Source organism: Condylura cristata, unplaced genomic scaffold (genome assembly GCF_000260355.1).
Source record: "Condylura cristata isolate star-nosed mole 26May11 unplaced genomic scaffold, ConCri1.0 scaffold00017, whole genome shotgun sequence".
In the NCBI taxonomy this organism is placed as follows: Eukaryota; Metazoa; Chordata; class Mammalia; order Eulipotyphla; family Talpidae; genus Condylura; species Condylura cristata.
The window spans coordinates 37907156-37918968 of record NW_004567118.1 but is presented as its reverse complement, the minus strand read 5'-3'; the positions used below and the strand labels follow the sequence as shown (position 1 = coordinate 37918968).

Below are 11813 nucleotides of genomic sequence, written 5' to 3'. Positions count from 1 at the left end.
TTTGCCAACATTCAGTGATTCAAATGGTAAACTTATTGGAGAAATACACTAGAAATAAATGTATCAAGATGAGCTTACTTTTTGAAAAGTTAAGCATAATTTCCTTCCTAGAAGGTTTTCTTATGTGTTGTATATGTGATTTTGTACTGGGTAAACATATTTAAAAAGATTATCACTGAGGTGATTCATATTTACAAGTGTGGATACTTGGCTAGAAAGAGGTGAATTAAAAGTTAACAGAAAAGGAAAAATTTTGGATTAAGTTAGCACCAAAACATCTTTAGAAATACTTTAGTGGATTCTACCTTCTAGAAACAGTTCACTCACAAAAGTACTCCAACAAAGCTAACCTCGATAATACAAAGACATTCAGGGGGAAAAAATACTACTACAATCATAAATACAATTGGTAACTCAACTTTTTTCATTTAAATATTTGCACACTAATAAAAATATACAGTCTTAAATTTACATCGAGAGTAAGTTCTTCCATGAAAATCCATATAAAATTGTCTTAAGGAACACATCATAATCTGTACAAGGCATTAAAGTGGAATATTAAGGAAAGTCAGCTGCTAATGTGTTCACAGTCTCTTTTGAAATGTTAAGATGAATTCCTTCAAGATAGTGCAGGAATCTGCCAAAATTACAAGGAGAAAAGACATTTCCATGAAATGAGAATATTTATTACTCTTGAAATAGCTATATAAATTTAATTTCATAATTTTTTTCTTACCTTCTTTTACTTTTCCCTTGTTCTTTTAGCTTCTCAGTCCTACAAATATTTCGAAGAGTTGGCAAGTATTCAATTACACTAGCTTGTCTATTACCCAGGTTCAGAAGAGATCGGCTAGAAAACACACTTTTAATGACCGCTATCCTCTTCCAGGCACTGCTGTAAATGAAAAGTAATGCATTACTTTATTTTTAATGCCCTCCAAGAAAGCCACAATCCCAAACACAATCAGTCTTTGCTCTCTGCTTCTAATCTATACTGGATTAAATGGAGTCCAGATAAATTCACTGTGTCATTTTCACCACACCAGTCACTCCCATATGAGAAGTCTTCAGTGGCTGTTTCCCATCAAAGCTGATCCAAACCCCTTTTCCTTCCAGTCTTCCACTCTTCCAGTCTCCCAGGTATTGCCCACCATCATCTCTCATTTCCTTTTCCATAGTCGGGTTTTAACGATCACATTAAAAGCTATATTACCAATATTAGAGGCTTACCATTGTCAATAAATCTGAATATTTCAAAATCAGTAAGAAGAATACTAAGTTTCCCTTTGCCACTTATTATTGAAAAAATAACAGTAAAACTTACTCCAAATTAGCAGCTGATTGACTGAAGTACACATTGTTGCGCTTTTGTGAAACATAAAAAGTAAGCTCTTCAGATGGATCTTTCTCTAATTTCTTGCAAGAATTCATGGTTTCCAATGCTTTTGAAATAGTCGAAGAACATTTAGTAAAGCTGAGAGCTTCTACAGATGCCTTTAACTCTCGGGAGCTTTGAGAAATCCATCCATCATTACTCTCAAGACTAAACTCATCACAAAGTCCACTTTTAACCTTCCCATTTGTCCAACTAAAGTCATTTTTGCCAAATTCCTTCTGCTCCCTTCCATTAGTTAAAAGGGCATCTAAAAAGGACATGTTATCCATGAACTCAGTGAGAGAATTTAAACAATGAGAAACGAGGGCAGAACATTTTTTTTCTGCTGCTGTTTTAGGAGGACAAGAAGTAGATTTGTTTAGTTTCTTTGTCTCTGGATTGCTTTCCATGTCTCTCACTTTGTTTTCTTCTGAATTTGAGGAAGGTGGTACAGGGGACAAGTTAATAAGTTCATCAAAAAAGTCCAATTGAGTGTCAAATAAGTCACTATCATCTAGAGTTACTATCTTTTTCTTATGTTTCTTTTTTTGGGATTTTTTCAATAGCTGTTCCCTTTCAGAATCCTTCCTAGTATGACATTTCATATTTTTTGTTGCTGTACTGGTGTCCACATGTACAGATGAACCATAAAAGTTTTCTCTTTCTGGAATGACAGCAACAGGTAATGGTAGAATGAACTCCAGATTACTACCTAAGAAATCTACATTCTGCATTTGGAATTCGGTAAGGAGCTGGATGAGCTTATGCCATTCTTCCTTTGTTGTGATTTTGTGCTGAAAAACAATTTTGAATGAAAAAATGTCATATATATATAAAACAGTGTATTGTCTGAAAATTTTCTACTCGTGAATACCATGTCATCCCTATTCTATCTCCAATAATTAGTCACCACTCCTCATTTTACCAATCTGTACTCGCTAAGTCTAAAATTAGGACTGTTAATTTGAAGAATTACATTCTTTGATATTCAGCACATAATTCAATAATCAGAAGCTCATTTATTTAAAAACCACTTCTCTGAAAGTAGTTTTATTGATCTGAAATACTTCCAAGTTCTAAATCCTGCAGCATGCATTTAGAGCAATGCCCATCCACTGTTTGTCAAAATGGTACATATTAAAATCATAAATCTGGAACTTATATACAATTTTTAAGCAAATTTAATGGACCTTAAGATTCAAGAGACAGGAGAGAATATAGAGAAGATGAAAAGAAACAAATTTAATATTCCAAATTAGACTTTGAAAATACCTTTAAAAATGAAAATAAGTCTTCACATGGGGAAAGTATGTTCTTAAGGCCAAACAAAGACTCAACACAGCCAGTGTCACATTTGGGAAGATCTATAAGATTCTTTTTAGCATTTTTAGGGTTATTTTTAGAAAAAGGGCCATCTTCAGAACAAGTAAGTTGTATACTTCTGCTATTTCCTCCTATAAAATAAATAAAAGGAAAGTTTAACTGTTCATATTTTTAACAAATTGTAGCAATTATTCAAAGTGTAAGTTGCATTGTTACCTTTATTTTTTCTTTTTAATATTTACTTATTTGGTGCAGGCCAAAGATGAGGGTGGTGGTGAGAGGATTCACCAGAGACAGAGTGAGAAGCAGAAGAGATGGATCTACTGAACTACACTGTTAAGGGGAACAGCAGGCAAGATAGGAGAGGTATGCTATGACATATGTGAGTTAGCTCCCCGGCTCAGGCTATGGTAGTGACAGTGCTGAGACTTGACCCCTAGGCCTCTATGTTGTATTTTTCCAAATAGCTAAATAATTCATTAGGAGTATAATAGGAGTATAATACAAACATTATTTCTAACATACACATGTTAAGTGGGGGTACTATAAATGAGTTCACAGCAAGGACTGTAAACAAGCAAGACAGAAGAAATACATCTATCTAATAAATTCATGAAAAAGATGTGCAGTTTCACTAGTGACACTGGAAATGAAGAAATAAGGTGCCATTCACTTTTCACCTTTTAAATTGGCAAAATTAAAATAACCATTAACCTACTTTTGTCAAAATTACACAAGAAAGGACCATCATATACTCCTTGTGTGGTCATGAATTTATGCAATTGTCTTTAGAGGCCAATCTGGCACTACTTATCAAAATGCTAAATGTAAGTATATATATCCCAGCTAGCAACCACACTTCTAGAATTCTTTCAGAAGTATTCACAGATATGTTCGAGGATATATTTATATGTGTATGAAATTAGAGCATGCATATTCACTGCCTGACAAACTGGTAACTTACTCACTAATAAGTAACAAAATTATGTTACCTCCCTTCTATACCATGGAATATCATGCAGCTATGAAAAAAAGGATGAGGTCAACTGTATATACTGACACCAGTCAAGTCAAACAAAATGGCAAGTTTAATACTATCTACAATATTGGTTAATTATCTAAATAAGCTGGCAGCAATGTTAGTTCATGCACTGAAAAAATTTTCACTGGGACTACCTTAAAGAAGTGGGAGAGATCTACTTTTTTACTCTTAGATTTGGCACTTTTTGATTTTTTTAATGAGTAGGTAACTATTTTTTATAAAAAGAAATGAAAAGCATGAAGAGTTTCAAGAAAAGAAATATGCTATACATACTTTGTCTTCTAAAGTTCTTTATATAGTATTTACATCAAGTATTAAAAAAGTTACTAACTTATTAATTTATGTTTTATAAAGGATATTTTCCAAGTATCATTTATCATATTTACTTCTATAAAATATTAAAATTACCAGTTTATAGTGATTTAAATATATAGGTGTGTCTACTTTGAAAAATGTCTTAAACTTTAAACTAATCAAAGAAAGCTGATGGGGGGATAACATTATATAACTTCACCTTTGTTTTATTTAAATATTTATTGCCCAGAACGGGATCTGTAACTACAGAACTGGGACTTGGAACATGGAAATTACAAACTATGAACTTCTTCAGGGAAGAAACCATGTTTTACTCATGTAAACACAGGACCTGGTGTGGAGAGTATCCTCAGTAAATGTGACTTGGATCAGGTAATAATGACTAAAAATTAATGAGAAATAAAATAAAGCACTTCTGAAATAACAAAGTTATATTAAAAAATAGAATGACAGCCTATTGAAGTCAAAAGGGAACTTATAGTACAATATGAAAATAACTTATAAAGATGAAAATATCACCAATATACTTTTTGATTAAAAAAAAAACCCTGCTAAATAAGTAATATAGTTCTATTTGTTTGTATGAAACTATAAATGTTCAAGTAGCAATTTGTATGATGTTCAATTTAATTGTTTACTCACATTTGTAAGTTTTTAATCAACAAAGCTGACTATGTGTATTTAGTAAAATAACTGGATACTTAAAATTTTACAATCTTTTGTAAATAATATATTTTAAAACAGGGTCACACCACAGAAATTTCTTTTATAACATATCAACTTACGAGAAAGTGATAATGGCCTTTCTTCTAAAAATCCACCTCCACTTCTAATCCAGAATTGTAAGTAAAGGATACTTTTTCTGATATCACAAGTATTTGCAGTTAACAATGTTATAAAGTCTTTTATATCTGTTCTACAATTCTCAGTCAAGCAGATCATCTGTAAGTAGCTGGCAACATTCAGCTGAGAAACAGCAGAAAAAGAAACACGGTCAAATATAGAATTAATATGGGTAAAATCAAATAAATGGATAACTCCAATTCCTGGTTAGTATGTGAAAAACAGCTCATATATTGCAAATCACTGGAAAACCAGAAAAAAATTTTGTAAGGCTCTTATAATGCAAAGTAGACCAATAATTCTTTTTTCTAATTTATGCATACAAGACCTAGAGTGTAGGCCAGAAGTGGGGGTGGAATGGGAAGAGTGAGAAGATTCACCAGAGACACTGGGGAGCAGAACGGGCAGATCTAACTGAAATACCCTGCTTAGGGGAACAGAGGGCAAAACAGGAGAGGTCTTGTTAAGATTTTAAACCCTAAGCCAGCAGGGAGGCCAAATTCTATCTTTTTTCTTTTTTTAAAAAAGACTTTAGGCCCTCCCTGGTGGCGCAGCAGGTTAAAGCACTGCACTAAGAAGCTGAAACCACTTCCGCATGAGTTCGATTCCCACCTGCCCGGGAGGTGACCACATGGTGTGGCAGAACTCTCCTGACCCACCCGCTGCTCCCCTCAGCAGTGTACTTCGTTGATCTGCCTGTTCTGCTCCCCACTCTGTCTCTGGTGAAGTCTTTCGCCACCCCTGAGTCTCTGGCCTGTACCCCAGTTCTGTATGCACAAATAAATAAATCTTTAAAAAAAAAAAAAAAGACTTTAAAGTCACAGCAGCTTTATATGGAACAGTGACACTGGAAACAACCCCAATGTCTATCAACAAGTGAATGAGTAAAAACACTGTGGTACATCTGTATCATGGAACCCCGCTCATTAATAAAATCAAAAGAACTACAGGCCTAAGTAATATGAATGAATCTGAAAAGGCATTTTGGTGTGTAAGAGAAACCAAATAAAGAAAATAACTACATATTAGAAGATTGTACTGGCAATTCTACAAGAGGCAAAATTATAGTGACAGATTGTAGTTGTCAGGACTAAAGAGTAGGAACAAAGACAAAACATAAGATGGCATGAGGGAAATTTCTAGAGGTGATAATATTCTGTATCTTGACAGACAAATTATACTTGTATTTGTTTTCATTTACATTTGTCAAAATTCACTGAGCTATATCTTTAAAATTTTTTAAATTTCTCTATATATTTTGTATCATTATTCATTTTTGTATAGTTTGCTTTCTCCTCTCAGGTGTAATCCCCATAAAATTCCCATCACCAAGTCACCCATGAAACATTACCATTGTCTCTTGTGCTTATCCCGCCCCTGTTTTAATCCTTGTTGCTCCCATCCCCTGTCGAATGCCTCTGATTTATAGTTGCCTGCTGAGCCACACTCTGAAGGTGAATTTTACCATTTATAATTATACTTCAACAAAGCTAACTGTAAAAATACAAACATACACAGCTGGATACCACTCCCATGACTAAAGCTAGGAAGACTAATAACAGCGCCAGAATGCACAAGACATCTATCTGGCAGATTCCTAACAAATTAAACAATGTGATGCATCAGATTTAAAAAGACCACTGAAAGAATGCCATGAATAAATCTAAAACAGATAAACAGATATTAAGTATGTATATATATAAACATATATATATATAAAAACATATATATATATAAACATGTAATAAAAACATAACCCATAAGATATCCAAGGTCACATTATGTTTCCTTTGAAATTTCCAAACAGCTAAAACTAATCTAAGTTAATATACATTAGAATAGTGGTTACCTCTGGTGGAGAGGAAAATACTGACTAAAAAGGGGCCAAGATAACTTTGGAAGTGATGGAAGTGTTGATTATTTTGATCTGGATGAGAGACGAATAATTACATATGTTACTATTTGTCAGGTTGTACACTTGAAGGTATTTTAACTGATGTAAATTTCACCTCAATTTTCATGTTACCATGAAAAACACCAACGATCAGTCATCTAAATAAATATAACCATCAGAAGTTTATAAGTATTTAACATATACTTTAGCATTTTAACATCTTAAGATCATAACAAGATATCATAATAAACCACCTTTTTAAAAAAATAATTCTTTAATTTGAAAATACAGAATGCTTCAGGAATTTGTGTGTTACCCCTGACAGGGGCTGTGCTAATTTTCTCTGCATTGTTCCAATTTCAATATATGTACTGCCAAAGCAAGCATGGCTTTTTATATAATTCTGATGTTTAATTTATAATCATCAAAATTCAACTTACCAGCGAAGGAGTATTAAAATTAATTTCTTCAAAGCAGCCATCAAACATTAAACTAAAAGCTGGATCTATAAAAAAAATTTTTTTCAGGCATTAAGACTACTAGATAACTTTTTCTATGAAAATATTCTGCATTTCATCACTAATGAAAAGAAACTGTCATTACTTCTTTGCATTTTTTTTTTAAAGATTTATTCATTCATACAGAACTGGGGTACAGGCCAGAGATGTGGAGGGTGAGAGTATTCACCAGAAACAGAGTGGGGAGCAGAACAGGAAGATCGATGAAGTACACTGCTGAGGGGAGCAGCGGGCAGGCCAGGAGAGGTCTGCCACGCCATGTGGTCACCTCCGGGGCAGGCAGGGATCAAACTCATGCAGAAGGGGCTTAAGCTTCTCAGTGCTGTGCTTTAATCTGCTGCGCCACAAGGGAGGGCCATTTCTTTGCATTTTAACTAAGATGGAGTATCTAATTTCTTATTTTTAAAGGTTTATTTATGCCTAGTAGAATTGGGGTGTTGTCTAGCGGTGTGGCAGTAGGGTGAAAGGATTCACCAAAGACAGAGTGAGGAGCAGAAAAAGCAGATCTACTGAAATACACTGCTGAGAAGAACAGCAGGCGAGACAGGAGAGGGTTTCTGTGCCATGTGAGTCAGCTCCCTGGCTGGGAATCCAAATCATGCCACAATGGGTGGCATTAGCTTGATAGTGCTGAGACTTTAACTGTTATGCTACCAGGGAGACCCTATTAGTGGACTTTTAAAGGAATAGTCTCATCTAAAAATCAGCTTTCCAAAAATAAATTAACCAAATGTAATTAACTGTCAAATCATTGTTACTCACCACTTGTAGTAAGGATTACAGGTCTTTTAGTTGTGGCCATGAATGTTTTGATTGCATTCAAAAACCCAGCATCTTCTTCAAAAATAACATCAACCTAAGAACCATTTATTAGAATATTAATCTACTGAATAACAATGTACATACAGGATAAGAGTCATGCAGCATGGTAGCTATATTGTATGTCACAGATAAATTTTGTGAATTTATGGACAGTGCCATGTGCTTATAATGTCTTACATTATTAAGAGTGAAAAATTATTGAACATTACAAGCAAAAAAATGCACACCTGTGACTGGATAAATATGGGTCAAAATAATTTCTTCATTCATTGAACAATAATTAATTACCTAGAATTGCATTAATCATCTTCTAGAAAAATTCTTCCATGTTTGGCATTTTTATTTTCTTTAACTTCAAATAGATACAAGTTTTTCTAACTTCCTTGGCTAATCCTTTATAGCAAAATATACAGTAGCCTTTGCAGAAGTCTTATCATGAGACATCAGAATACATACACATCCTTAAACCTACCTCTTCAAAAAGAATAAGAGATGTTGCATTTTTCCTGTTGAGTTCCTCAGCTCCAAATTCTTTGACATTTGAGTTAGTTGTACTTATAGACTTAGTCTGAATAGTTTGTTTCAGTTCAAAAGAATTTTTGACTCCTGCATAAATAAAATCAATTTTTAATAGAACACTGGATATTGAGATTTTGATAGAATCTCAAACTGAAATTCCCTAGCAAAACTAAAACAAAATATCAAAACAAAAACATGTCAAGTATAGTTGAAAATGGTAATAGGAACCATGAAATATGCTCAAATATTTATGTATCAGGGTTGATTACATTTTAAAATGCCAAATCAAACTTGTGATTTAGTATTTTACCTTTATTAGTTTCCAGCAGTGCTCCTACTTCTTCATTATTTTTTGACTTGGAAGACACTTTAAAATAATTTGTCAGCGTTTTAGGTGGAAGCACTCGCTTTGGTCCACTACATTTCGGTGATGGCGAAGAAAATTTCCTAGGTGATGTAACAACTTTCTTAGGGGAGTTCAATTTTTCTGCCAAAAACAAATTACATTTAATAAGAAAAATTCTGAAATGTAAACAGGGGTCCTCCCTGGTGGCGCAGTGGGTTAAAGTGCAACACTATGAAACTATTCCCAGTCACTGCAGCATGAATTCAATTTCTGGCCAGAGGAGCGACCCACATGGCGGAGCAGACCTCTCCTATCTTGCTGGCTGCTCCCCTCAGCAGTGTACTTTGTTGATCTGCCTGTTTTGCTCTCCACTCTGTTTCTGGTGAATCCTCTCACCCCTGGTACCTCTGGTCTGTACCACAGTTCTGTATGCATAAATCAATAAATCTTTAAAAAATAATAAATAAAATGCAAAAAGATGGCAAGACTAAGTTATCTAGTGTACAAGTGGTATATACCTTAGTTATCCAGTTCAAATAATACAGAAATTTTTGTTGATCCTCACATTCATATACACTGTACATTCGTTATTAATGGTCATTCAAATAGTAGAGAAACTAAAACCAGTTACTTGTTAAAGACACTCTTTACCAAAGAAATATAATATTTTTTAAAGATATACTTATTTATGCATACAGAACTAAGACACAGGCCAGAGGTGCAGGGGCAGTGAGAGGATTCACCAGAGACAGAGTGGGGAGCAGAACAAGTAGATCAACAAAGTACACTGCTGAGAGGAGCAACAGGCAAGACAGGAGAGGTCTGCTGCTCCATGTGGATCACCTCCGGGTTTGAGGATCGAAGTCACACTGAAGTGGCTGCGGCCAGCTTGCAGTGCTGCGCTCTAACCTGTTGTGCCACCAGGGAGGGCCCAGAAACATACATTCTTAAAACAAATAATGATTATAATCCTTCCATGCACTTTCTTTACATCTGCCTTAGGTTAGAAAAGGCTGAAGAAAATGTGATAATGGTAGATTATTACTTTGTTGTCCAGCGGAAACAAAGCTGACAACTTATTTTGCAAGCAAGTAAGTTTTTCTGAGAAGCTATGGGATGGATACAAAGATAAATATAAATGACTTGATTCCCCAAAAGCTTGGGAGGTTTAATCGAGAGCATGTCTTCTCCTCTCTATTTATCCTGATTTATTTTTTACAAGTCCTAATTATTTTCATACTGTCTTAGAACAAATCTTCCAGTACCATTAAAGGCACACAATTCCAAAACCATGTCTATCTCTATGGATCTTGTCATATTTTTGAGATTGAAAATATCTTACACCATCGTTTCATAAAAATAGCACATTTTAACACAAAAAGGAGATTAATCTTAAAAATATTGCTTTAAAGGGAATATATTATAATTATTAAAAATGAAACAGTAGGCCCTCCCTGGTGGCGCAGCGGGTTAAAGCACTGCACTGAGAAGCTAAAGCCACTTCCGCATGAGTTCGATTCCCGCCTGCCCCGGAGGAGACCACATGGCGTGGCAGACCTCTCCTGACCCGCCCGCTGCTCCCCTCAGCAGTGTACTTCGTCGATCTGCCTGTTCTGCTCCCCACTCTGTCTCTGGTGAATCCTCTCACCCTCCGCATCTCTGGCCTGTACCCCAGTTCTATATGAATAAATAAATAAATCTTTAAAAAAATAAAAAAAGAAACAGTACTTATTTTGACATAAACCAAAGATTGCTTACTCATATCTGACAGATCAGTTCACAAATTCATTTTTTTAAAAGATTCATTTATTTATGCATACAGAATTGGGGTACAGGCCAGAGGTGTGGAGGGTGAGGCAGTATACTGTTGAGGGGAGTAACAGGTGACAGGAGAGGTCTGCCACACCACATGAGTTACCACCTTGGCTGTGGCTGAATTCATGCTATAGTGACTGCGATAGCTTCATAGTGCTGTGCCTTAACCCGTTGAACCACCAGGGAGGGCCCTCAAAAATTAATTTAAAAAAATACTCGCCAATTTTTACTTTAAGATGCTTGGAAGACTGACTAAATTTTATTAGTGTGTGTGTATATTTTGCAGAGAAGAGCTAGGGTATACCAAATGCTAGGGAGTGGTGTGCATGTGAGTCGGTTCACCAGAGACAAAGAAGGGAGCAGAACAGGAAGATCTACTGATACATACTGCTGAAGAGAGTAGCAGGCGGGTCAGGAGAGGTCTGCTGCACCATCTATGGGCTACTTCCCTAGCTGGGGATATAACTCAGGCCATAGTGGTGATAGCACTGAGATTTATCCTGTAGGCCACCAGTGAGGCCCATAATTTTATTAATGCATAATTACTCACTAAAGTAGTTGAGGACAGAAAAAACACTTGAAGAAATAATGGTTAGGGCCCTTCCTGGTGGCACAGTGGGTTAGAGTGCAGGACTAGGAAGCTGTTGCTACCACTGAGGCACAAGTTTGATCCCTGGACAGAGGGGTGACCTACATGGCGTGCGCAGATCTCTCCTCAGTAATGTACTTCATCAATCTGCCTGTTCTGCTCCCCACTCTGTCTCTGGTGAATCCTCTCACCCCCTGCAACTCTGGCTTATACTGCAGTTTCACATAAATAAATAAATAAATAAATCTTTAAAAAAAAGAAGAAAGAAATAATGGTTAAAAGTTCCCTAAATCTGGCCCTCACTGGTGGCGCAGCGGGTTAAAACACAGCACTGAGAATCTAAAGCTGCTTCCGCATGAGTTCAATTCCCGCCTGCCCCGGAGGTGACCACATGGTGTGGCAGACCTCTCCT

General features: G+C 35.6%; 1 protein-coding gene across 1 annotated transcript in view; it reads right to left on the bottom strand.

The window, feature by feature from the left end:
* ATAD5 (ATPase family, AAA domain containing 5) overlaps window positions 1-11813 on the bottom strand; it is a 38942-nt gene continuing 27129 nt past the window's right edge. The window contains exons 15-23 of the mRNA XM_004684878.2: window positions 8962-9138; window positions 8605-8738; window positions 8073-8166; window positions 7233-7297; window positions 4841-5021; window positions 2648-2829; window positions 1325-2169; window positions 737-895; window positions 1-637 (exon numbers count right to left, since the gene is read on the bottom strand). Coding sequence (XP_004684935.1) covers window positions 559-637; window positions 737-895; window positions 1325-2169; window positions 2648-2829; window positions 4841-5021; window positions 7233-7297; window positions 8073-8166; window positions 8605-8738; window positions 8962-9138 — 1916 coding nt within the window. The 3' untranslated portion in view covers window positions 1-558. The remainder of the gene's footprint in view (window positions 638-736; window positions 896-1324; window positions 2170-2647; window positions 2830-4840; window positions 5022-7232; window positions 7298-8072; window positions 8167-8604; window positions 8739-8961; window positions 9139-11813) is intronic.